Consider the following 27,754-nt stretch of genomic DNA (forward strand, 5'->3'; position numbering starts at 1 on the left):
AGGAGTTTGAGACTAGTCCAGGCAACATAGGGAGACCCTGTCTCTACAAAAAGTTTAAAAACCAGCCAGGCATGGTGGCCTGTGCCTGTAGTCCCAGCTACTCGGGAGGCTGAGGTGGAAAGACCAATGGAGCCCAGAATTTGAGGCTGCAGTGAGCTATGATCATACCACTGCACTCCAGCCTGGGCAACAGAGCAAGACTCTGTCTCAAAAAAATATATAAAGCCAGAGAAAGAAAATACATAAAAAGAACACGATAAAATTAATATTTTAGATAATATAATTAAGAACACACCAAAAAATCATCAGATAAATTATTAGAACTAATATGAGACTTCAGAAAAGGTATGGATTCAGGGCTTTTGCCCATGCCTTTTGGATGCCACTTACAGTCTTGGCAAGCCAGATCTAGAGGTTTGTGGGAAGCCTTTATACAGAACTTACAGGCAGTGCATTAACCATGCTACATGTTTTCACTCATATAATACCCTCCACAGTGCTATGACATAGTTATACTATTGTTATATCTCTATTATAGATACTAAAGATTAAGTGACTTGAGATTAAGACATTAAACTACTAGTAAGTGGTGGAGGTTTAGTCTCTAAGACAATGCCCTCAACCACTGCACTATTTTGTGTGGCGTGAGTTCCAGAACCAAAGAATAAGGGTTGATTCCTTCACACTACATTCAAATTACCAGAAGTTAATTAAATCCAGGAAGTAATATTATTCCAAATTGCATCCTTATAAGTATTAGGTTCCTCAGTGCATTTAACTCCACTTTGGTCCTCACATATTTTCCTTCCCTAAATATGAGAAACTCATACTATTCAGAGCCTTGAGTTTTATTCTCTAAAGTAGGCAGCAGTACTCCACCTCTATTTAGAGTCTAAATATGAATCAATCCATTTTCTCTTTTATTCCTTTAACAAATATTTGAGCATCTTCTTTGAGCCATACATTTCTCTAGATACTGGAGATACAATGATAGCAAGAGAAGCATATTCCCTGATCCTGTGGAACTTATAACCAAGAATGTAGACAATCAGCATGGGGACAAATAATGTCACTTTCTCTGACACATTATTTAAAATCAAAGAATGCCTGGCCGGGCACGGTAGCTCAAGCCTGTAATCCCAGCACTTTGGGAGGCTAAGGTAGGTGATCACTTGAGGTCAGGAGTTCAAGACCAGCCTGACCAACACGGTGAAACCCCATTTCTACTAAAAATACAAAAATTAGCGGGACGTGGTGGCACATGCTTGTAATCTCAGCTACTCGGGAGGCTAAGGCAGGAAAACTGCTGAACTCAGGGAACAGAGGTTGCAGTGAGCTGAGATCATGCGACTACACTCCAACACAGGCAACAGAGCAAGACTCCATCTCAAAAAATTAAATAAATACATAAAACAAAAGAATGTCACTTAGTGTTTGGTGCAATGAGGAAAATTTTTTAAATAATCCGAAAGAGTGTAACTGACAGAAGGGTGGGGCTAGTCAAGTGGGTGGTCAAGAAAGACCTGTTCAATCAGGTGGCATTTGGGCAGAGACCTGAATTACAAGAAGCCTGTGAAGAACCGAGGAGGTGCATTCCAACAGAGTGGCCGGCAAGTGATAGATAGCTTGCTATTTTTTAAGGAACAGAAATGCTTCATCCTGGATGGAGTATAGTAGACCATGGCAGGCAGTGAGGGGAGGGGAGTCAGAAATAATGCCAGAATCCTGTACTCAAGACCATGTATGACCTGTAGGAATTAATGATGAGTTTAAATTTGATTCCAACTGTGATTGGAAGCCTTTGGAGGGGCTTAGCACTAGAGACACTTAAATAACTAACAAAAGAAATAATGCACCAATATAAAATTAGCTTGTTAATCTTGCTTCCATCTCATCATGAAATTTGAAACCCCCAAGTTTGTGCCCCCCCCCCAAAAAAACCCACTGACATTCTCTCTAGAACACAAGGCCTGGAGCCACTGTTGCTATGGGAAATTATGTGGAAAAATAATTTCACCTCTATATACCTATTTATCCTTATCTCGCTAAACCTACCCATTATTCGTTTCCTGAATCCCAGGGGCAGAGAGTCATCGTTACTCCCAACTCTCTCATCCTCATCCCATTGCTCTGTAAAGATAATAAGGGATCAAGGACAGAAAGAAGGATATTTCAAATCCCTTTAAAATTTTGTTTTTCAGTTGGATACAGGAATGCAAGTGTATACAGACAGAAGGCATCTCAGAGAGCCTCTATAAGGAAGATAGATTCCCATTCCTGCTAAATGCCAATTTGCAATTTTGCAAAGTAATTTTTAAGCACAACTGCAGCTTAAAAGCACACTATTCCCTGGTACACACATCACTGCACTTCTTTTAGAAAAGAGTCTGATTCCTGTACCATTTATGCCCCTCAGAGACTGGAGGGCATTTTCCCCCTAGAAAAAGCCTCTAGTTGATCCTGAATCTCTGCTCATTGTACAGTTCTTGACTTTTGACTGTTTCTGTCCTGGCACAGGACTGTGTGCAGGATAAATGTCCCCACCCAAAACATTAACCTACAAATTACAGAAATTGAGGATGTGGTTTTTGTAATATGAGTCCCCGATGCAGACTGGAAACTTTTAGTAACATCCCAAGAGGAAATGTAGACAGAATACATAGGCATCGTGCCCAAGTTTGCACAGACAGAAAATTAGCTTTGCTTTGAGCACACTGCTTTGCTTTTAGTTTAATAAGCTGTACTATGGAGATGGGGCAGTGACGCACAGATTTTCCACTGTTGAATGACCACCCCAACATTCACTGTAAATTATCTCTAGAAGTCTGCAGCTGTAGAAATAATTCCAAAACTAACACGCATAGACAAGACATGTTCTCCTAAAATCTTTCTCCTTCTCACTCAAACCAAAATGGTCAGATTTTCTCCTTTCTTCCTGTTTTTATCCCCACAATTATTCATGAACAGACATAGTTCGTGACTTTAATCATTCTGCTACAAGCCATAAGACTCATTTTAAGCAATATTAATATAGAATCATTTACTCAACTGTTTTGCTATTGTTAAACATGTACAAAGTAGATATAAATTTTATATATTCATGTAACAACCAGGAACTTTTTTTTTTTTTTTTTTTTTGAGATAGAGTCTCGCTCTGTCGCCCAGGCTGGAGTGCAGTGTGGCGCGATCTCGGCTCACTGCAAGCACCGCCTCCCAGGTTCACACCATTCTCCTGCCTCAGCCTCCCGAGTAACTGGGACTACAGGCTCCCACCACCACGCCCGGCTAATGTTTTGTATTTTTAGTAGAGAGGGGGTTTCACCATGTTAGCCAGGAAGGTCTCCATCTCCTGACCTTTGTGATCCGCCCTCCTCGGCCTCCCAATGTGCTGGAATTACAGGCGTAAGCTACCGCGCCCGGCCCAACCGGGAACATTTTTATAGTAAAGGTTTACATTTTCCAGTTGACTGAAGTCATGGGAATAAACTATTCTCAATGAAACCATTAACTATTTCTCAGTTGCCCCCCACAGTGGAATGTGTTGACTCACAGTGATGCCAGTAATGTTGGTATGAATCTGGTAGCTTAGAGTATTTGCCCACAATTCTTCCCTTACTCTCCGCCCTTGGCAGAGCTCATCCCTGCCCCATTGGTGTTGGGCTTGGCCATGTGTCTAGTCCACAGAATTTGGGTGGATTACAATGGATATAGATACTTTAAACATGCTTTGGCTCAGTCTCTTGTGTTTCTGCCATCTACTATGAAAAGAACATGCCTAGGAACCTGCTGGCCAATAATAGGGAGATACCAAAAACTGAAAGGTAGAATAAAATCCTTTCAACCACGTGAATTATTTCCAAGTCACCTCTTCAAAGAAAGCAAGTGGAAGGGGTTTTCCACCAAAATGAATGAGTAGAAAACAAGAAATTCAGTAGAGGAGAGAGGTGAAGAGAATCCCAGTGGTGATGGTGGTGGAGGCCACAATATCTCTTGTGCACCAGGCAGAGATCTGGGCAAACAGTTCAGAATGAACCGTATTTTTAAAATGTGGCCAAGGACACTGCAGACCCTTCCTCCACAGTAAACACTTGGGTACAGTGAAAATAAATTGAACCAAAATTTTTATTGATGAAATCCATAATGACACTGGTATATGACTAACACTGAATTATGAGATATTAAAGGAATACTTTCAAATCTTGAATGTCTACTCTAAGGCAATGTACTCTGCTATTTACATGGACTATCTGCTCAAGAACACAGAAGAGGCTGGAAAGTGTAGTCGTCTCTGAAATGGATGATTTTATAGCTTCAGAAAAGGTGAGAGATAAGATTTTTGTTTCTGTTGAATTTAGTGCTATGTATGTGTGCTGTAAAAATGAACTGAGGCTGGGTGTGGTGGTTCATACCTGTAATCCCAGCACTTTGGGAGGTGGAGGCAGGTGGATCACTTGAGGCCAGGAGTTCAAGACCAGCCTGGCCTACATGGCGAAACCCTGTCTCTACTAAAAATGAAAAAATTAGCTGGGCACGGTGGTGCACACTTGTAGTCCCAGCTACTTGGGAGGCTGAGGCAGGAGAATCGCTTGAACCCAGGAGGCAGAGGTTGCAGTGAGATCACGCCACTGTACTCCAGCCTGGGTGACAGAGAGAGACTCCGTCTCAAAAAAAGAAAAAAAATGAGTAAATATGTTCACCCTGTGGGGAAAAGAGAGATCAGACTGTTACTGCGTCTATATAGAAAGAAGTAGACTTAAGAGACTCCATTTTGTTCTGTACTAAGAGAAATTCTTCTGCCTTGAGATGCTGTTAATCTGTAACCCTAGCCCCAACCCTGTACTTGCAGAGACATGTGCTATGTTGACTCAAGGTTTAATGGATTTAGAGCTGTGCAGGATGTGCTTTGTTAAAAAAGTGCTTGAAGGCAGTATGCTTGGTAAAAGTCATCACCATTCTCTAATCTCAAGTACCCAGGGACACAATACACTGCGGAAGGCCGCAGGGACCTTTGCCTAGGAAAGCCAGGTATTGTCCAAGGTTTCTCCCCATGTGATAGCCTGAGATATGCCCTCATGGGAAGGGAAAGACCTGACTGTCCCCCAGCCCGACACCCGTAAAGGGTCTGTGCTGAGGAGGATTAGTGAAAGAGGAAGGCCTCTCTGCAGTTGAGATAAGAGGAAGGCATCTGTCTCCTGCTCATCCCTGGGAATAGAATGTCTCAGTGTAAAATCCGATAGTATGTTCTATTTACTGAGATAGGAGAAAATCGCCTTAGGGCTGGAGGTGAGACATGCTGGCGGCAATACTGCTCTTTATTGCACCAAGATGTTTGTGTGCGTGCACATCAAGGCACAGCACCTTTCCTTAAACTTATTTATGACACAGAGACCTTTGTTCACATGTTTTCCTGCTGACCCTCTCCTCACTATTACCCTGTTGTCCTGCCACATCCCCCTCTCCGAGATGGTAGAGATAGTAATCAATAAATACTGAGGGAACTCAGAGACCAGAGCCGGCGCGCGGGTCCTCCCGTATGCTGAGCACCGGTCCCCTGGGCCCACTGTTCTTTCTCTGTATTTTGTCTGTGTCTTATTTCTTTTCTCAGTCTCTCATCCCACCTGACGAGAAACACCCACAGGTTGTGGAGGGGCTGGCCCCCTTCACACCCGAATTCCAATTACACCTTGGTTTCATTTCCACATTGTAAATCTTGGCCTTCTCAGTCAGGTTAACTAACAGAATTCCAGAAATTAAGCGTAGACTCCTCTGAGTCTGGAAGAAAAAATACTTAACAATGTTAGACCAAAAATATTTTCCCTGTCCCCTACATCTACAATCAGATAATATTCTACATCACAAAAAATTCCTAGTAAATGTTCTAACAATATAGACTTTATATTTCAGGATTTTTGCTTTTAAAAATTAACATTAAGGGGGGCGCAGTGGCTCATACCTGTAATCCCAGTACTTTGGGAGGCCGAGGCGGGCAGATCACCTGAGGTCGGGAGTTCGAGACCAGCCTGATCAACATGGAGAAACCCGTCTCTACTGAAAATACAAAATTAGCCGGGCATGGTGGCACATGCTTGTAATCCCAGCTACTAGGGAGGCTGAGGCAGGAGAATTGCTTGAACCTGGGAGGCGGAGGTTGCGGTGAGCTGAGATTGCACCATTGCACTCTAGCCTGGGCAACAAGAGCGAAACTCTGTCTCAAAAAAAAAAAAAAAAAAAAATTAACATTAATCTCTAAAAAGCTGAAATTATGTTTGGTGGTCTTAATATATACATTTAATTTAAATTGTCTTATGAAATTTATACATATTTGTAATTTTACTTTTTAAAATAAAGGATCACTTGTTATGTCTCACATATATATAAAAAGCTAATGAAACTTAAGAGTCTGATTTTTTATTTAAATAAAACCTTTCAGAGTCTATGGTTAATTTAAAGTAATACCAATGATTATTTCAGGAATTACATATAACCCATTTTAGCAACTAAAAGCAGATGTACACTGCTGGCTAATGGGAAATGTTTCCTTGTTCCTGTCACAGGAGATGCTCTCCCTTATTATTTTCTGTGGATGTTGTCATGTCTGTTTGTAATATCTGGAAGCCTGCCAGCCATCATGGTGCCAGCCAACAGTGGGGAGTGCAGAGTGGAAAATGGAAGAGAAACTGAGCCTCTGAAAATTTAATTTTGCTGATGAATCAAAAATATCTGGAGCCCACTGTCCCTCTGAAAGCATGTTATATCATTCAATATACTTCCTCATTGTTCTAGCCAGTGTGGGTTTTGTTTTGTTTTTTTTTTTTTGAGACAGAGTCTCGCTCTGTCACCAGGCTGGTGTGCAGGGCACTATCTCAGCTTACTGCAAGCTCTGCCTCCCGGGTTCACGCCATTCTCCTGCCTCAGCCTCCCCAGTAGCTGCGACTAAAGGCGTACGTCACCATGCCCAGCTAATTTTTTTTTTTTTTTTTTTTTTTTGTATTTGTAGTAGAGATGGGGTTTCACCGTGTTAGCCAGGATGGTCTTGAACTCCTGACCTCATGATCTGCCTGCCTCAGCCTCCCAAAGTGCTGGGATTATAGGCATGAGCCACCACTCCCGGCCCCATTGTGGTATTTTAATTTCTACTGAGTGTATCCTAACTGAATCAAACATCTAAGGGTCATGGTTCATACTGGGAACTGGAGATGCAAAGATAAAGCTGATTCCATCACAGCCATCAAAACCAGTTCACTGTCTGGTGGGGAATACACACACACACACACACACACACACAGAGAGAGAGAATGTCATGGCCTAGGTATTAACTGTTGTCCTCCAAACTGAACAGAGGCTCTGTAAAAAACAGACACATCAAATGTATCCAATGCCCGGAGCAAGGAGCAAAGTTGCAAGAATATACAAATAGGCAACAATCAGAAAACGGAAAATTAAACCACAATTATCAACAATCAAATGCCACTCTATTACCTGTGAGAGTAATGAAAATATTCTTTAAACTGATGATGTCAAGTATTCATCAAAGATGTGGAGAAAGCAGAACATTGATATACTGCTAGTGAGAGTATAAGTCAGTTCATTTGTTTGGAAAACTGTTTAGAAGAACTTAAACTTACTAAAAAGTTGAACAGATACGTATCCATGACCACACCCCAGCAATTCCACTCCCCGTGTATACAGAAAGAAATGTGTACACGTGTGCTCCAAAAGACACGTACAAGTATGAACATAACAGCCCTATAAGGAAGTTCTGACTTCCCAACACATTATTCTTAAGAACACATAATGAAGGATTTTCAACAAGGGGCCATGTTGGGATGCTTCTTTTATGTGGATCTTGGCTAGTACTACATGGCTATGAAGGCTCCTTAAAGGAACTGTGCTGAACACTCAATAAATCTGTTATGTCTGAAGTAGGAATTAAAAGACAAGAAAAAATGCAACAGATGGAACTAGAAAAGTAGTCAAGGATCAAACAAAATAACCCAACAGGATCATACAATATTAAAGAACAGGCTACTGCAATACCAAAACAAACAAAAATACAATAACAAAGAAAACTACTATATAATGTCACTCATGAGATGCAAAAATACTAAATAAAATGGCAAAATGAAATCAAGCAATGCATCAGAAGGATACCGGGACTAACTGGAATATCCAGGAAAGGGGAAAAAGTCAGTGAATCTGTCAGAATAAATCATCACATTAACAAATTAAATACCATACAACTGTAGAAAGAGATAGTGAAATGGCATTTAATTAAACTCAGGAGTCACCCCTACTTAGCTACAACAAAGATGTTCACTTGTAACTGAGAGCATGATGCTGCTATTCCATCATAGCTAACAACCAGACATGGTGAGTGAAATTATCTTTTGGTTATAGCAGCATTTCCCAATGCAATTTCACCCACCTACAAAGATAATAGGTCATGGGAATCAGTATTTCAACAGTGAAGTTTGCCATACACCAGTTTAAACAAAGTTCAACCATTTTCTTCACTGGAATAGTCTTTTTTTTTTCTCTTCTCTTTAGTCTTTTGATAAGCTGGTGAAGTGCTTTTGCTTGTTCCTTAAGAGGGGATTTAGTAGATGCTACTTTATAAGCTTCTTTAGCTTCTTTAACTATAAAATCCTCCTTCATTTTCAAGACTAGTAAGCACTGGTGATTCCTTGAGATATAATTTCAGAAATGTTGGGATAAGGCACCGTGTCTACATTTCTTAGTTAACAGGCAAATGTGGCACCCAGAGGGAGTGGCATAGTAGCCAATTACCAATAATATATCCTGTTAAAACTCCCAAAGTACTCTGCTTTGTGTTACAGTTGATTATTAAAAGTGCAACTGTTGGCTTTTTATGCCTTTGAAAAAGTGCAATCATGTAGAATGATGATCACTAGAGGGTGAATGACTGATTGAACAGTGATATTACGAATTCCCTATGTGCACAAAATAGAGAGGTCAGGTGTAGACTTATGACAATGAACCACAGACATTTAGTTATCAATGCATTAGTTCTGATGGAACTAACATTTTTTAAAAGACGTAATTTTTAAAAGGGTCAATTTCTAACTGTGTGAGTATATAAACACACACTCTATTTCATCATAACTAACCTGCCTTGATGCTAACACTAAATCATGACAGCCACCTGGTTGAAAGTGGTTACAAGAAGCCATCAATTTTAAGACGCACTGTGATTTCCAAATAGTAAAATACAGCCAGGCGCAGTGTCTCACACCTGTAATCCCAACGCTTCGGGAGGCTGAGGCAGGTGGATTGCTTAAGACCAGGAGTTCAAGATCAGCCTGGACCAACATGGCAAAACCCCATCTCTACTAAAAATATAATTAGCACACAGGTGCACACCTGTGGACCCAGTTACTTGGGAGGCTGAGGCACAAGAATCACTTGAACCCAAGAGGTGGAGGTTGCAGTGAGCCAAAATCACATCACCGCACTCCAGCCTTGGTGACAGAGAGAGAGATCCTGTCTCAAAAAAAAAAAAAAAAAAGTAAAATACATACCATATGATCACACATTTCCAAAGATCATTGATCAAGGTTGACCAATCCTATTAGGTATATAATAGATCTTTACAACGGACAACTCTAGTAGTTATCGTAAGTGATCAAACTTGGCACTGGTGCTAGTGGGGGAAATGGATCCTATCTGCTTGTGATGTACTGCAAGATGAAGTACACATCACCATCTATGAAGTGTTCTGGTAAAAAATGCTTAAGCCTCTATTTCCAACTTCATGTTATGAGAAATGTGAAGAAGAGGCCCATATCAAATTTCACCATGAGGAAAGAAACTAATGTGTGACATTCTATAAAACAGCTTTCCTAAACTCTTCAAAAGTCTGGGTTTTGTCACGTCTCAATTTTTAGCTCAGCTTAAGGGATAAACTCTAAATTAAAATCCCCTCAAATTCTTCATACTGTACTAGATCTTACCCAGAATGAACTATCTGAAATTCAAATGGATGAGTGGTTATAGGAAGCTTTTCTGAATTCATTCCTCCAAATGGTTGTGCTTCTCCTAAGAATTCACCAGTAGTAATAATAATAATAAAGACAATATGAACAATAGCTAATATGTTTTGAGCATAGGCTACATACCAGATACTCTTCCAAGTATACGATGCATACTAAATCCATCTAATCTCTATCACAGCATTATTAGTTACCATCAGCATTTTAAACATCATGTCCAGAGAAGATAAGCATTTTGCTCACCATCCTACAGGTAGTATGGAGGTGAAATGGTGATGACAGTATGGTATATGCCATGGATAAAGGTTTTCCTACATTTGTTACATTAACAGAGTTATTCTCTAGGATGAATTTACTGAAGTTTAACAAAGATTGAATAGTGTTAGAAGGCTTCTGTACATTTAACATATCTGGTATAAATTATCTTATGCTGTTACAGGCATTAGAAAATTTTGATTCCCTCATTTGCCAAATCTTGCTATAGTATGACTGTCCTGCTATTCTAATCAGAGAGGTGCAAGTGAAGAATTTCTTATTTAAATTAAATTATATCGTGACTTGTCTCATGTCTTGAAAAATGTGAGTCTTGTCTCTAAAATTATTTCTGGAAGAGAACAAACTTTGTTTTCAATTCTCAATCATTTATGGACTGATAATTTTGTAAAATAGAATAAGAATGTTATGGAAATGTCAAATTGCTATAAAAGTTCCAAATATTTACTCACTTTCCACATTTATCTCATGATTGACAGATGACAATTTTATGACTGCACCAGTCTCTGGATAATAATTTGAGTGGCATCTGTCTAAAGGCCTTCCTTTAATTCTAATTCAAATGATTTCTCATTTTGATGAATTCTCTGATGTACTCTAGGATATTTACTATGTCTATAAGCCTTCCCAAATTCCTTATGTGCATAGGATTACACAGCAGTATGAATTCTCGGATGTGCAGCAAGAACTGAATTAAGTTTAGGTCCTTCCCACATTCCTTCCATTTAAACCTTTTTAACAAATACCAATTATCTGATGTTATCAGACTTTGTGTCATTAATAAAGATCTTCACACATTCCTTACATTTAAATGATTTTACATCAGTATAAATTGATATCCAATAAGTGTACAGAAGTCTAAAGGCCTTTTCATATTAGTTATATTCAGAATATTTCTCACTAGTATGAATTGCTGGATAGCAAGATAATTGTCCATACACAGAAACGAATGGCTTTTGCACATCCCTTACATTCACAAGGTTTCTCAAGAGTAAGAGTTCTTATTATGATGAGTTGTCTGTAAACACACACAAAATGTTCTGTTACAACTTTCAATCATAAGGTTTTATCGGTATCAATTTTCTCATTTGAGTAAGTTGTCCACAGAAAGGCTTCCCCACATTCTTTATATTTGTAGGGTTTATCATTACAAGTTCTCTCATGAACAAGTTTTGAGCCATGAGTAAAGGTCTTCCCGAATTCCTTACATTGATAAAGCTTCTCACCAGTATGAAATCTCTGATGAACACTAAGTTGATAGCCACTACCAAAGGCCTTCCCACAGTCTTTACATCCATAAGTCTTCTCATTAGTATGCACTCTCTCATGCTTAATTAGGCTTGAACCCCAACTGAAGGCCTTCCCGCATTCCTTACATTTAAAAGGTTTCTCACCGGTATGAATTTTCTGATGTTGAGTCAGGTGATAGCCACGACTAAAAGCCTTCCCACATTCTTTACATTCATAAGGTTTCTCCCCTGTATGGATTCTCTCATGTTGAATAAGACTTGATCCACAATTAAAAGCCTTCCCACATTCCTTACATTCATAGGGTTTCTCACCAGTGTGAAATACCTGATGTCGAGTAAGTTGATACCCACTACAAAAGGTCTTTCCACATTCTTTACATTCATGGGATTTCTCACCAGTATGAACTCTCTCATGTTTAACAAGGCTTGAACCCCAACTAAAGGCCTTCCCACATTCCTTACATTCAAAAGGTTTCTCACCAGTATGAATTTTCTGATGTTGAGAAAGGTGATAGCCACGACTAAAGGCCTTTCCACATTCTTTACATTCATAAGGTTTCTCACCAGTATGAATTCTTGCATGTTGAATAAGACTTGATCCGCAATTAAAAGCCTTCCCACATTCCTTACATTCATAGGGTTTCTCACCAGTATGAAATATCTGATGTCGAGTAAGTTGATAGCCCCAACAAAAAGCCTTTCCACATATTTTACATTCATAAGGTTTCTTACCAGTATGGATTTTCTGATGCTGAGTAAGTTGATAGCCACGACTGAAGGCCTTCCCACATTCTTTACATTGATAAGGTTTCTCACCTGTATGAATTATCTCATGTTTAGCGAGGCTTGAGCCCCAAAAAAAGGCTTTCCCACATTCCTTACATTTATAAGATTTCACACCAATATGAATTTTCTGATGTTGAGTGAGGTGATAGCCACGACTAAAGGCCTTCCCACATTCTTTACATTCATAGGGTTTCTCACCAGTATGGATTCTCTCATGTTTAACAAGACTTGATCCCCAACTAAAGGTCTTCCCACATTCCTTACACTCATAGGGTTTCTCACCAGTATGAAATCTCTGATGTACATTGAGTTGATAGGCACTTAAATAATTCTTCCCACATTCTTTACATTCAAAGTGTTTTTCAGCTGTATGAGTTCTCTTGTGTTGAACAAGTTTTGAGCCATGACTGCAAGCATTCACACGTTCCTTATAAACATAGGGTTTCTCTGTATTACGAATGCTTTGATGTGGAGTAAGAGATTTACTTTTTCTGTAAGAGGGTATTTTTTCATAGCTGATTATCATTTGACTGAAGTATCCCTCTTGACATCCTTTTAGTCCCTCGAATATGCTTTTGCACTTCCAATTATTTCTGAAGATGGATGCCTCAAGGCCAAGGGTTTTACTTTTTTCCTTCATCTCCCATTGGGAAAAATTTATTTCAAAAATATCCTTTTCTGAAAATATTTTTTTGGTCTCATATGTTGTTGACTCCAAATCTGAAAGAAAACAAGAAAACCACACATTTTATTTCCTTCACTAGGAAAAAAAAAAAACAAACTACAGTAGAAATAAAAGACAAATTAGGTGACTTTACTGAACTCACTCCTGAGCATCAAGGCACTCCCCTATTAAATAACAAACTTAGCCTTGATTTTGCAGCTCTTGTGATCTCAATGTTCTGATTTTATAGTTTTCTGGAGGATTCCACAAAGTTCACTTCAACAAGTCCCTCATTTTCCCATGCTGATGTTGCCTCAAACCAAATGTCAGCTTCCATCAGTCAAGCCCTTATGTGCCCAGTTGTGGTTATCTAGTGTCCCTTGCTAGGTATGTATCTTAATGGGAATCAAATTCTTATCATAATGAGCTTTGGCTGATTTTGTTTTGTCTAACAACTCTTTTGTCTTAACAACTCAATGGTCACAACTCTGTCATTTTATCGAGGCAGCCATGGACAATATGTAAACATATAAACAAATGGGTAAGACTATGTTCCATACAACTTTATTTGTAGAAACAGGTGGATTTGGTGTATGATGTTTAAAAATTATGCATGGATAAAAGATTATTCAAAGTGCAATGATTTTAATGTAACATAGTATGAAAAGTTCACAGGTATGGTGTGTACCAGCTAATCACATCCCTCACTCCTCAGCCCCACCACAACTGTGGGGAGGGCAGCAGCCTGTATTCCTGAAACAGCCAGCTGGGACCTGGGTGGGCAGTGTGATTTTGTCTTCCAAAAACTTCAGGGTTGTGCAGTTTGGTGGGTTTTGTGTTACTTTGAGGGACCAGCACAGATGACTGCCTTGATTTTAGCTCCATCAATCACAGAAGCTTTCCCCAGGAGCATCTATTGGAAGATTTAAAGGGCTAATGGACCTTTTCTTCTCCCCCTTTTTATAGCCAGATATTTAAGTAAATCTTTGTCTGGTACTAACTGACTGCAGAGATGATGGAACAGAAACTTCAGTGACCACATACAATAAGGAATATACAATTTGCCAAAAGAGTTTGAAAAAGTCTGACAGCTCCAGCCCTCAACAAGCAGAAATCAGCCATGCCTGAGGAATGGGAAAATTGAATCTCCAGAGGTACCACATTATAATACTCAAAATGCCCAGTTTTAACAAAAAATTACAAAGCATACAATGAAACAGGAAAATAAGGTGCCCGTTCACAAGAAAAAAAGAATCTGACAGAAACCATTCCAGAGGAAGCCTAGACATTGAATGAACTATCCAATATGCTCAATGAGCCTAAAGAAACCATGGACCAAGAGCTAAAGGAAATCAGGAAAACAATGTATGAACAAAATGAAAATATCAATAAAAGGACAGAAATTATAAAAAAAAAAAAAAAAAAAGGAACCAAACAAATTCTGGAGTAAAGCAACTGAAATGAAAATTTCAGTAGTGGATTCAGCAGAAGAAAGATTCAGCAAACTTGAAAATGAGTCATTTGAAATTATTGCACTAGAAGAGCAAAAAAAAAAGGAATAATGGGCCGGGCACGGTGGCTCACGCCTGTAATCCCAGCACTTTGGGAGGCCGAGGCGGGCGGATCACGAGGTCAGGAGATCGAGACCATCCTGGCTAACATGGTGAAACCCTGTCTCTACTGAAAATACAAAAAATTAGCCGGGTGTGGTGGTGGGCACCTGTAGTCCCAGCTACTCGGGAGGCTGAGGTGGGAGAATGGCGTGAACCCGGGAGGCGGAGCTTGCAGTGAGCCGAGACTGCGCCACTGCACTCCAGCCTGGGTGACAGAGCAAGACTCCATCTCCATAAAAAAAAAAAAAAAAACAAGGAATAATGAACAATGAAGAGAGCCGGAAGGATTGATGGGATACCATCAAGTACACCAACATACACATCTTAAGAGTCCCAGAAAAAGAAGAGAGATAAAAGTATAGAAAAAAAATGTGAAGAAAGAATGTCTGAAAACTTCCAAAATCTGAGAAAAGGCAGGAATACACATATGCAAGAGACTCAACAACTTCAGGCAGGATAAACCCAAAGAGACTCATATCTAGACACATTATAGTCAAATTATGGAAACCCAAAGACAAAAAGACTTCAGAACACAGGAAGAAAGCAGAAGCCTAACACATACAAGAATCCTCAACAAGACTAACAGCTAATTTCTCATCAGAAACCATGGAGAACAGAAAGTAGTAGGATGGTATATTGAAAAGTCCCAAAAGAAAAAACACTGTCAACCAAGAATTCTACACCAGCAAAAACTGTCCTTTAAGAATAAAGGTAAAATTAAGACATTTCCAGAAAAAACAAAAGCCGAAAGAGGTGACTGCCAGTAGACCTACTCTAGAAGAAATGTTACAGGGAGTGTTTCAGGCTAAGGACACAAAACAGTAATTAGAAGCCATAAGAAGAAATAAAGAACATTGGTAATGGTAACTACATGAGTAAATATAAAAGTTAGTATTATTGTACTTTTGATTTGTTGATTTAAAAGACAAATGCATAAAATAATAACTATAAATCTGTCTTAAAGTAACCCAGCATTTCAAAGCAATAGCTGATTATAAAACTAGAGCAGGGAAATTTCATACAAGATGAACCTCTGACACCTTGTTTATCAGAAAATCAGGAAATACTTAAAGAGTATGCCAAAAAGCCATATCATGAAAGGATTCCCACTGACCAAATCTGGAACAAGCGCCAACACTTTGAGCTTCAAAATAAATAACAGAAAAAACAGAATATAGCCCATTGACTAGAAATCCAACATATGAATAAATGGAAAGTTTGAAGAGGAACACAATATTTATTTATTGATTGATTGAGACAGGGTCTTGCTCTGTCACCCAGGCTGGAGTGTGGTGACACAATCTTAGCTCACTGCAGCCTCAACCTCTTAGGCTCAAGCAATCCACTCACCTCAGCCTCCCCAGTTGCTGGGACTACAGGTGTGCACTACCAGAGCCCAGCTAATTATTTTGTATTTTTTGAAGAGATGGGGTTTTGCCATGTTGCCCCATGCTGGTCTCGAACTCCTGGCCTCAAGCAATCCACCCGTCTCAGCCTCCCAAAGCACTGGGATTACAGGTTTGAGCCACCACTGTGCCCAGTTCTACAATATTTAATAGTTTCAAAGTTCCTCCCTATAAAATACTTATGGAAGGGAAAAAAAGCAACTGCACAAAGAGGAAGCCAGCAGACGCCACCTTAATCAAGTACTCAGAGTGAATAACATGAGTAATGACAAATCATTCATACTACCCAACAAAATGCAGGGAGAAGAATGCAGCATCGATTCTGTGATAATCCTGCCAAAGATCCATACTCTAAATCTAATCATGAAGAAAGAGCAAACAAACCCAAACTGAGGAACACTGTACAAAATAACTGGCCTGTAATCTTCAAAAGCATCACAGACATATGTGCAAGTAAAGGAAAGACATGTGAACGGTTTCAAACTGAAAGAGACTAAACAATCCAAATTCCACAAACAAGAACAACAAAACAATATATTATCTGGCCCCTTCCTATCTCCCTGGCGTAATTTCTTAGTACATATTCCTTTAATAACTCTACCCTAGAGTTCTGGTAAAGTTCCTTTCCAACAACAGGGCCTTTGCATTTGCTGTTCACTGTGATTGATCTGTTCTTCTCCCACATATTCACATAGCTCGAATATCTCTATTCTTGAACATCTGTTCAAGAAAGCGTTCCTTGACCATCTTATCTAAATTAGCCCTGTCAGTCCCCATCATTTTCTATTCCCTTACACTGTTTACCTTTTCCAAAGAATTTGGTTCATTACACACTATTTATTTATTCACTTACTTATTTGATGTTTCTCCTTTACTACAAAGTAAACTGCATGAAAATAGGCAAGTTATCAAAACTTGTTCATGATTCAATGAATAGTGCTCAGCACAACGCTGGCCAGAAGTAGACATTCGATATAGTATTTGCAGAATTTATGAAATCTGGTTTCTTTGACAATGGTTACGAAATAAATGTCCTATAATGCAAATCCAGCCCCTTGGCCATTAAAGGAGAGAGGTGATTGTAGCGAGGGCCCGAGAATGGTGTTAAGCTCACTGAGGGATGGGGAAGATCAATGTGTTTAACGAACCCATTTCTAACCCAGCAAGTATAAAAACATACCCTTGGGAAGAGGGAGAAGAAATTCACCTGGTTTCTTCAAAGATAGCCCTGGAATTTCCAGTGCAGAAAACTGATGATGCAAAGAGGAGACTAAATTATTTCAGGCAGATGACCTTACCCAGTGACACCAAGTTACTATAGTTCTCCAACATCACATCCACGTACAAGTCCCTCTGAGCAGGGTCCAGGCATTCCCACTCCTCCTGAGAGAAGTAGATGGCCACATCCCTGAATGTCACCAACCCCTAAAACCAAAAATCCATGTATTACTTGTGAAATTAAAGAAAACATTTCCAAGAGGGAAAAAGAGGGTATGAAGGATAAACTACAAAGAGGGGGAGAAATACAACAATCAAGGAGGCTGAAAGCCTCTGATATAGGTAGGAAAAAGCAAGAAAATCAGTGTGACTAAAGCAGAATGTCAACATGTTCTAGAAGAATCCTGTTACAGCAGAAAAAACTTCCCGGATACTATAAGATAACTCAGCTATCCAGACCTGTCTGGTAATATATTTTTAAAATCTCAGTTTCTTCTGTGTTAAATAAAAAGTGCATGTATGTATACATCATGCATATTTACTATGTGCTATGTGCCTTTCTCATAAATTATTTGTAAAAGTGAATTGCTCACCATCTTTCCCCTTTAAGAAATAAAAACAAGGCCTGGTGCAATGGTTCATGCTTGTAATCCCAAGCATTTTGGGAGGCTGAGGCGGGCAAATCACTTGAGGTCAGGAGTTCGAGACCAGCCTGGCCAATATGTGAAATCCCATGTCTACTAACAATACAAAAATTAGCCAGGTGTGGTGGCAGATGCCTGTAATCCCAGCTACTTGGGAGGCTGAGGCAGAAGAATCGCTTGAACCTGGGAGGTGGAAGTTGCAGTGAGCCGAGATTGCACCACTGCACTCCAGCCTGGGTGACAGCAAGACTCTGTCTCAAAAACAAAGAAAGAAATAGGAAAACATGAAAACTTTTTTCCCAAATGTACTACAAAATCTTTATTTTATAAAACCGATTCCCATTAAATTAGGGACTATCAACAAGACTCGAATACATCACTGTTAGATTACATCATAAGCATTTTTTCTAATGATGAATAAACAATTTTTTTATTTGCTGCAATTCATTTTATCCTCTCAATATATGAGCTTAATCACTCAATTATATCTGTACATATAGGCTGAACAAAACTTCTGTAGATTTTCTTGATTGTGGAAATATATTATCATCTAGACCTTAGGCATCATCTTATCTGTTACTATCAACTACCCCTCGCTTAGTACGTTACTTGTTCCTGAGTTAGAGGATGCTGATACAGGACACATGAGGACACTGATATAGGATGTTGCACATGACACAAATGTCACTCATGACCTACACATCCTGGTTGATGACAAAATGACTTCAAAGTCAACTGGTTCAAAATCCACTGGTGATGGAGTCCTTTGGTGACTCCAGAGACCACTGGTCTTCATCTCTTAGGAAACTCCTGGAAAGAACCACTAACTCCCCTCTTTCTAATCTGAAGCGCCTCCCAACACATGCAACTTCACATAAACCGAGGTTGAGACCAAGAAACCCCAAAGTCCATCTTATCTCTATGGAAAACTTGGGTCTATGGAGAAGTTCCAAGGTTTTGCATGTGGTCCGATGGGACCCTCATCACTAACTAATCACACGCAGACCTGACATGGGAATGAGAAACTCGGGTAAGGGAAATGGTGCCGATGTGGCCAATCAGAGGTGATACCAAAAGGCATCACCCAAGACAGTCAAGATGGTTAAACATGAAAGTGCTCCCAGAGAATGTATAAACAACTAACATCACTCTTCCGGGTGACCATCCAGCTGTCTAACAACAGAGTGTCTTTGGTAGCTACCTTTTAAAATCACCACCTAAATTAAAAAATAGTGCTGTGTTCAAAATCCCTGCAGTCTTTCATTGTCTTCCCTTTCCTCCTTTATATGACTCCCGTTGGTGCCTTTGATGGAGGAAATCAATGCACTATTGGTTTTCTTTGCATACAAGTAAAAGTGTGTTCTTAACTGTATTTCTTTGAATTATCCTTAACAGAAGCTTAAGTATTTCCCTCAGAAGACTCCATTGCTCTATCATTGCTCTTACTAGAAGACTGGGAACACAGGAGATGTTAAGTAACATCTTCAATGAATATGACATTGATTAAAAAGGGGAGGGGTACAAGGGGAGGACACTAAGCTATTTGGCACCATCCTCCACTGGAATAGGAAGAACTGAGAAGCGGGTTCGGGGATGGAGTTCTGTCAGAGAGAAGGCTTTAGGAAAATTTAAAAAAAAAAAAAAAGATTCACACGCCCTGAAAATCACAGTATTTCATGGAGAGAAAAATACCAACTTACATCAGTCATGGTTCTGGAATTGCAAGAACTGATTAATACTCCATGGGATTCCTCTATTGGTGAAGCACAGAATCCAGAAAAGCCAGAACTGGGGAGGGAAAACGAAGTGTTAAACCAGGTGTGCCTCAGTGATCCCATCCTGACTTACGCTAATAGAAGATCTTATCTTCTCCATGCCTGCTTCTGCTACACACCCCACGTGCCATTTATGGAATCTAAACTTCCACCTAAACCCCAAAGTTCTTCAGCAGGGAGGTTTCTGGCAGTATCTGGTTCTGAGGATGTGAATCTGGACCTGGGATCTGACGATTCAGTCCTGCCCAGGAGATCAGATCATCCTCTTTCCATTCCTACCTCTCAGGAATACCTGTCATGGTCCAAGCTAGAATGTCCTCATCAAGACAGGGGAGCTGGACAGGATGTATAAAGAATTCATCGGGAACCCAAAAAGCTGACTTTCCAATGCATATATCAGTAATATTCATGACACGGAACATCATGCAATGAGTACATGCTAACTTAGGGAAATAAGATATACTCAATAGAAAAAGGAGGTTATGAGATTTATGGTATGATTACATTTATAAAATACATACATATCAATACAGAAAGACTGACAATCACATCAACAGATAAAAAGTGTTTAGAAAGTTATACATCTCAAGAAAAAACAAAAAATAAAAAATAAAATTACATATCTGTATATATTAATAACATTTATCTTTTCATTATGATCATGTTTTTTGTTTAGGTAATCCACATAATCATTGTAACCATGGCCATGCATTACACAAACTGTATAATTTCTACATATGCCTATGTCTTGCCTAGAAAAAAAAAAAATGGATGAAATTCCCCAAGTTATGCCATGGATATATTAATAGAATAATATTAGTGTAATAATACTAATATATCCATAGCATAAGTTGGGGAATTTCATCTTTTCATTTCTGTTTTTTGGGGGTTTTATTTTATTTTTTTTTGAGACGGAGTCTCGCTCTGTCGCCCGGGCTGGAGTGCAGTGGCACGATCTCGGCTCACTGCAAACTTCCCTCCTGGGTTCACGCCATTCTCCTGCCTCAGCCTCCTGAGTAGCTGGGACTACAGGTGCCCGCCACCATGCCCAGCTGATTTTTTGTATTTTTTAGTAGAGACGGGGTTTCGCCCTGTTAGCCAGGATGGTGTCGATCTCCTGACCTCGTGATCCACCCGCCTCGGCCTCCCAAAGTGCTGGGATTACAGGCATGAGCCACCGTGGCCAGCCTATTTTTTTTTTTTTTGTTCCCCTTCCATTAATGAGGTTTTGATTCTGCTTTTCTTATCTTGACTGATAGATTTATTTTGTATCTGAACCTGTCTTAAACATGGTATCCTTCAGATAACTGCTGAATCACCTGATCGTATTAGGCTCACTTTGCAACTAACAGTAGTAGTATAAACTTTATAGAATAAATTCCATTTGCCTCCAAATGCTTGATCATGATTCAACAGTATTGCTTATAACTACCTTCCTATGAGTTCCTAAAGCAGGTCCCCTGGATTGCCTACTGGCCTTCGTTGCTGGCTGCTGACTGCCTTACACTTACCCCAAGGCATATTTGGTCTCCAAGGTAACACCTATGTCTTCTAAACACTGTATTACCCCCTAAGTACAAGTATTACAGGGTCAGGCATTTGGGGCAAATTCTTCACCCAAAACTTCACTTCTAGAAATGTATCCTTAAGAAATTGCTAAAGAACAAAGAAGCACACAAGAGGAATACACAAGGATATTCAACCAAAAATAACTTCTGATCACTAAAAATGAGAAACTAGGTAATAGTAAACAAAAGGTTTAATAAATTGCGACCCACCATACCCTCATTGGTTATGATGGTGTTGGTTCATATTCATTGATGAAGAAAGACACATATGATCAATTCCTTAGGCAGGCAGGTTTGTGACTAACATAATGTGGGAGGTATTTTCTGTTGAAATTGAGATAAAAGATCTGGTGTCAGACCTTTAGGATGTGAATTTGAGCTTGATAGTTACCAATTTCTCAACACTTCTTTTTCCCCATCAATAAGAGGGGTGAGAAAAGTGTTCACTATAGAAGAGTAAGAAATCCATACAAAATACTGAATGGTATACGATAATTGTTTATAAGTTGTCTTTTTTTTTTTCTTCAGAGACAGGGTCTTGCTCTGTTGCCTAGGCTGGAATGATGTGGCAGAAACACGGCTCAATGCAGCCCCAACCTCCTGGACTCACATGATCCTCCCACCTCAGCCTCCCTCCCCAGTAACTGGAACCACAGGTGCATGCCACCATGCCCTGCTAATTATTATTTTTTAAAATTGTTTGTAGAGACAGGGTCTCACTGTGTTGTCCAGGCTGGTCTTGAACACCTGAGCTTAAGGAATCCTCCTGTCTTGACCTCCCAAAGTGCTGGGATTACAGGTGTAAGCCAGCAGGCTTGCCCACATTGTCATCATTATTATTGAAAATGGCTAGGCACGGTGGCTCACGCCTGTAATCACAGCACTTTGGGAGGCCAAGGCGGGTGGATCATGAGGTCAGGAGATCGACACCATCCTGGCTAACACAGTGAAACCCCATCTCTACTAAAAATACAAAAAATTAGCTGGGCATGGTGGTGGACGCCTGTAGTCCCAGCTACTCAGGAGGCTGAGGCAGGAGAATAGTGTGAACCCGGGAGACGGAGCTTGCCGTGAGCCGAGATCGCGCCACTGCACTCCAGCCTGGGCGACAAGTGAGACCCCATCACAAAAAAAAAAAAAAAAGAAAAGAAAAGAAAATGAAGAATGTTACTGTCCCTTATCCTGTTATAACAAAGAAACTTAATGCTACTCTCTTTTGCTCACAGTAAAACGTGTCCTTCTCAGACCTGCTTTCTTATAACATGAACTCAAATTTCACAGGTCAGCCTTGAGCCTGTACTCTTCCTAAATAACAATGTGAGAAAAACAGGTTCTCAGAAACATGCAGAGGAATATACCACTTCCTCCCAGAAGATACATAGAGATTCAGCATCATTAAGCTGCATCAGAAAATACAACCCGATTAGGTATCAAGCTGAGAACTTAACCAGAGGCTCAGTCTTACTCTTCTGTACAAATTGGTGGTTTAAACATTTACAACCATAACCTTCTCGTTCTACCTTCTGGTATTTACACCTGTCTTTGGAAATATTATCTGTAAAATGTATTTTTTGTAAGATGGCTCTATATTGGAGATTATTGCCATTGTCTGGCGAGGTAACCTTTAAAATAATATAATTCTAAAACTCCTTTTTGCCTGGTAATTCATTTTTAAATGACATTTCTATAATCCCAGAAGTTGTGCATATTTGAAGGTTTTCAAATAAGGGAATCACTAGCACTTCCCTCTTATTCCTAAATATTCAAAATTAATGTACAACCTAGATCTCGGTTGTTTCTTTTTCAAACTAAGAACTAAAGAGTCTTCAATTCATTTACATCACCAATTACTATAATTTTATTCTGCAGGAAAAAAACAAACAAACAAACAAAAAACAAAACAGACCCATAGGCTAAAAGAAAAAGGATTTAAACAAAAATATTCCAAAGTGCCGGGTGTGGTGGCTCACGCATGTAATTCCAGCACTTTGGGAGGCCAAAGGAGGCAGACTGCTTGAGCTCAGGAGTTCAAGACCAGTCTGGGAAATATGGTGAAACCCCAGCTCTACCAAAAACAGGAAAAATTAGCCAGGCATGGTGGCACACACCTGTGGTCCCAGCTACCTTCCCTCTGAGGTGGGAGGATCGCTTGAGCCTGGGAGGTGGAGGTTGCAGTGAGCTGACACTGCACCACTGCACTCCAACCTGGGTGACAGAGTGAGACACTATCTCAAAAAAGAAAACAAAAAACAAAACAAAAAAAACATTAAAAATGATTAACTCTAGAGGATGCGATTTTTAGCTTCCTTCTCGATATGTCTCCTAGATTGCTGAGGTTTTTTTGGACCAAGACTGCATTAATTCCATAATTGGAACTATAAAGACATTTCCAAATGTAAAAGACTGAGTGACAGGAGGGATATATTTCAGTCATGAAGAAAACTGAACAAATGGCGCCAACACTGAAAATCAGTGGGCCTGAAACAATTCACACCTACCAGCTCTTGAACATCCTGTAGCTGTTATTCAATGTAATGAGACACGTTCACTGTCAAGATTCTCCTGTAAATCAACACAAATTAGATAGACCACCTTCAAAGTCTGAGGAAGAAAATAAACGTGCATAAACAAAACAGTATTTGGTACATAGTAGATGCTCAATAAGTATGGCTGCACCTCTCCACTTCTTCACTGAATGACGAATTAAAGTAACATTTTAGATGTAATTCTTGAAATATGTCTTCCAAAACCCTGTCTTATTAGATGGGATTGACAGGTAACACAATATTCTTGAGCACTTTTGTTTATAACTATAATGATTGCTTAAAATTGCATCATTTATATTTTTCCTTCCTTTGATTCTTTATAAACTTAATTTTTATTAGGTGCCTATCATTCCATCACTAGATATACTACAATTTACTTGACTATTTCCATTCTACTGGACACTAATTTTTTTTTCTTTTTTTTTTTTTTTGAGATGGAGTCTCACTCTGTCACTTAGGCTGGAGTGCAGTGGCGCAGTCTTGGCTCACAGGAACCTCTGTCTCCTGGGTTCAACTGATTCTCCTGCCTCAGCCTCCTGAGTAGCTGGGACTACAGGCCCACACCACCACGCCCAGCTAATTTTTGTAATTTTAGTAGAGCTGGGGTTTCACCATATTGGTCAGGCTGGTCTAACTCCTGATGTCAAGTGATCCACCCGCCTCCACCTCCCAAAGTGTTGGGATTACAGGCGTGGGCCACTGCACCCAGCTGGACTCATTTTTTTCAAGCTCCTTCCCAGCAATTGCAGTCTTTTTTCCAGAACAATGGAGCTAGATCTTTTTGGGTCATGGTCACTTTTGATAATCTCATGAAATTATAGACACTTTGCCCACTTAAAAAAACACATTTACATATATTTACAAAAATTTGGTCTCGATTTCAAGGGGTTTTGGTCACCTAGAAGCTTGTCAATGGAACAAGAAGACCTCAGGTTAAGACTTCCTGTCCTAAGGCTGGGCACAGTAGCTCACACCTGTAATCCCAGCACTTGAGGAGCCTGAGTCAGGTAGATTGCTTGAGTCCAGGAGTTCGAGACCAGTCTGGGCAACATAGTAAAATCCCCTCTCTATAAAAAATTCAAAAACTGGCCAGGCTTCATGGCACATACCTGTAGTCTCAGGTACTAGGGAGGCTGAGGTGGGAGGATCGCTTGAGCCTGGGAGGCCAAGGCTGCAGTGAGCCATGATCATGCCACTGTACTCCAGCTTCAGCAAAAGGCCGCTTTTTTTTTTTTTTTTTTTTTGAGACAGAGTCTCGCTCTGTCACCCAGCCTGGAGTGCAGTGGCACGATCTCAGCTCACTGCAACCTCCAACTGCTGGGTTCAAGCAATTCTCCTGCCTCAGTCTCCCAAGTACCTGGGACTACGGCCACCCGCCACCATCCCGGCTAATTTTTTGTATTTTTAGTAGAGACGGAGTTTCACCATGCTGGCCAGGCTGGTCTCGAACTCCTGACCTTGTGATCCACCCACCTTGGCCTCCCAAAGTGCTGGGATTACTGGTGTGAGCCACCGCACTCAGCCCCCACTTTTTTGTTAATTTGCAAGCACCCGTCACAATCAACTTCATATTTCTCTTACTCTAATCTATAAAAAGTTGACAGGAAATAATCTAGAAGAGCCCAATAATAGCAACTCGATATTCAGTAAGCCCATATCATGGGGATAACACTGCTCTAAGAAGCTTTACACATAATAACTCATCTTACATCATCACAACTCCATTAGGTAGGTACTATTCTGTCCCTATTTTATAGATGTGGCACAGAGGGCCTGAATCAATTATCTAAGTTCACACAGCTACCAACAGGCAGAGCCAGGATTTGGATTCAGATACTTTGGATCCAGAGCCTTAATTTTTTTTTTTTTTTTTTTTTTGAGTCTCTCTCTGTCACCCAGGCTGGAGTACAGTGGTGCAATCTTGGCTCACTGCAACCTCCACCTCCCAGGTTCACGCCATTCTCCTGCCTCAGCCTCCCGAGTAGCTGGGACTACTGGCACCCGCCACCACGCCTGGCTAATTTTTTGTATTTTTAGTAGAGAAGGGGTTTCAATCTCCTGACCTTGTGATCTACCTGCCTTGGCCTCCCAAAGCGCTGGGATTATAGGCGTGAGCCACCATGCCCGACCCCAGAGCCTTAATTTTAACTACAACATAGTTCGGCTTCTTACATGCCACACAAAGCTGGACTTGAAACAAGCCATGCTTGACAATGTTACAGACTTCTATCTAAAGATTATCTGAAAGTCCCCACTCTTGTTGGTGCAAATCACAAATCCCTATGCTCAAAGCTCAATCATATTTCCACCCCTAAAAGCCTCACAAAGCAGACAACATTGTCATATACTGCCAGAAACGTTCCCTTACTTAAAATCCCTCATACTTTGCCTTGCTTTAAGAATCATGATTATGGGCCAGGCGTCGTGGCTCACACCTGCAATCCCAGCACACTGGGAGGCCAAGGCCAGAGGAACACTGGAGCCCAGGACTCCAAGGTTGCAGTGAGCTATGACTTTACTACTGCACTCAGCCTGGGCAACAGAGTGAGACCTTGTCTCTAAAAAAAGTTAAAAAAAATTTTTTTAATTATGACTACAGAAAACTTAAAAAAAAAAGTTTGTATATAGCACCACCTAAATACTAATCTCTTCAAATAATCATAGTTTAAAATAATGCTCTAATAGCAATCTACAAGAGGTGCCTTTCTATAACTCTTCAGTGCACTGAAGGATCTGAACAATTTGCCATGTGAACAGATGGGTAGGAATTGAGGAGAAGAACAATAGGGGGCCACCGGGCGGAAATATGTACCAGCATGGCAGGTCATGTGACTGGGAAGACCCAGTCAAGATCTTTCAAGCCAAAGAAAGAAAATGTTCTCATGACCTAGAATCAAAGGTAGTTGTAGGTATATGTATAAAAAAAGTATGTATAAAAAACCTCACCTGAACCTTGATTTCTAAATATGCGCAAACTCCTTTTCTCCTCTTCGAGCTCCTTCTTAGAAATCTGGCAACCTAGCAGCACTGGGGGGAAAAAAGTAACATGAGACATTAGCATTTCTAGAGCGTCACAGACTTAATTAAAAAAGAAAAAACAAGAGCAAAATACCCTCTAGGGCCACTTCTGCCTTCATCCACACAAAACCAAATGGAACGAAAAGGCAGGCTAGAGTCTGTCTCTGTGTTGAGGGCAATTCTTGGGGACAGAGGTCTGGTTTCAGTGGCTCTGAAACATGTAGCTAGCTCACCACCAAAGAGCTCCTAGAGGCGCCTCTTGTAGGAATCCTACCTCTAGAACTTCCCCATCAGGTCTTGACAAGATCCTGTCGCGAGGACACTTCCAGATCTAAAATTCTCATCCTTCTTGCTTGAAACGTTCCTTACAGGGCTTAGCATAGACTTCTTTCTTGCAGTCATTTAACCGTGGAAGGCCCAAAAACAGGCTAAAGGGAACCTAGAGCATTTGGTCAAGCAAATCACACTTAAAAATACGGCCACGCACCGCATCACCCCGTCACACATTCACAACTGCACCCACCTCCGCGGAGACACGCCCCGGCCCTGCCACGCCGTCTGAGACACACTATCCCTCGGCCGCTCGCGTGCACACAGGCTTGAGTGCCGGACACGACACGCCCTGTCCGTGACCCAGCCCTCCCCATCTCCAGCGCCCCCGATGCCACCACCCCCACCCTCACCCTCACCCTCACCCTCACCCTCACCCTCACCCTCACTGCCGGTTCCAATTGGGCCCCGGTAAAGCCAGCCGAGCCCTCCCAGCTTCACCCGGGCTGAATACTTTTACGGACACGACCAACTCACCATGCAGAGTCCAAGAACCTTAAGGACACCGGAAAAGGACCCGGAGACCCGTGGTTAGTTTGGACCCAGAGGCTGATGGGAAACAAGAGCCTGGAAACGCTCGCAGGCTGCGAGAGGAGCCACCGGGAGTGTTTCTGGACGGCAAACTCGCCCCGCCCCTAAAAGACATGTGCCCC

General features: G+C 40.6%; 1 protein-coding gene across 4 annotated transcripts; it reads right to left on the reverse strand.

Annotated features, from left to right (window-relative positions):
- Nucleotides 1–11,084: 11,084 nt before the first annotated feature.
- On the reverse strand, nt 11,085–27,737 carry ZNF283 (zinc finger protein 283). Of its 4 annotated transcripts, XM_021931153.2 has the most exons (8): nt 27,579–27,737; nt 27,046–27,210; nt 26,700–26,780; nt 23,706–23,769; nt 19,565–19,652; nt 17,348–17,427; nt 17,183–17,252; nt 11,085–13,039 (listed from the first exon to the last, which is right to left on the reverse strand). In XM_021931153.2, exons 6-8 carry the CDS (start codon nt 17,372–17,374, stop codon nt 11,340–11,342), a joined length of 1,797 nt encoding a protein of 598 aa, XP_021786845.1. In that variant the 5' UTR covers nt 17,375–17,427; nt 19,565–19,652; nt 23,706–23,769; nt 26,700–26,780; nt 27,046–27,210; nt 27,579–27,737; the 3' UTR covers nt 11,085–11,339. The 4 variants fall into 4 exon arrangements, with proteins under 4 accessions (XP_021786845.1, XP_017807965.1, XP_017807966.1 ...); XM_017952476.2 differs by lacking the exon at nt 17,183–17,252 and having other exon boundaries at nt 17,301–17,427; XM_017952477.2 differs by lacking the exons at nt 17,183–17,252; nt 23,706–23,769 and having other exon boundaries at nt 17,301–17,427.
- Nucleotides 27,738–27,754: the final 17 nt, after the last annotated feature.

The sequence above is a fragment of the Papio anubis genome, chromosome 20 (genome assembly GCF_008728515.1).
Source record: "Papio anubis isolate 15944 chromosome 20, Panubis1.0, whole genome shotgun sequence".
Lineage (NCBI taxonomy): Eukaryota > Metazoa > Chordata > Mammalia > Primates > Cercopithecidae > Papio > Papio anubis.

Coding starts and splice junctions, on each gene's coding strand:
- ZNF283 (XM_017952476.2), bottom strand. Junction 17,428..19,564: donor ATTCCAGAACCATGACTGAT/GTAAGTTGGTAT, acceptor TTTTGGTTTTAG/GGGTTGGTGACATTCAGGGA. Junction 13,040..17,300: donor TAGTAACTTGGTGTCACTGG/GTAAGGTCATCT, acceptor GTTTTCTTTCAG/ATTTGGAGTCAACAACATAT.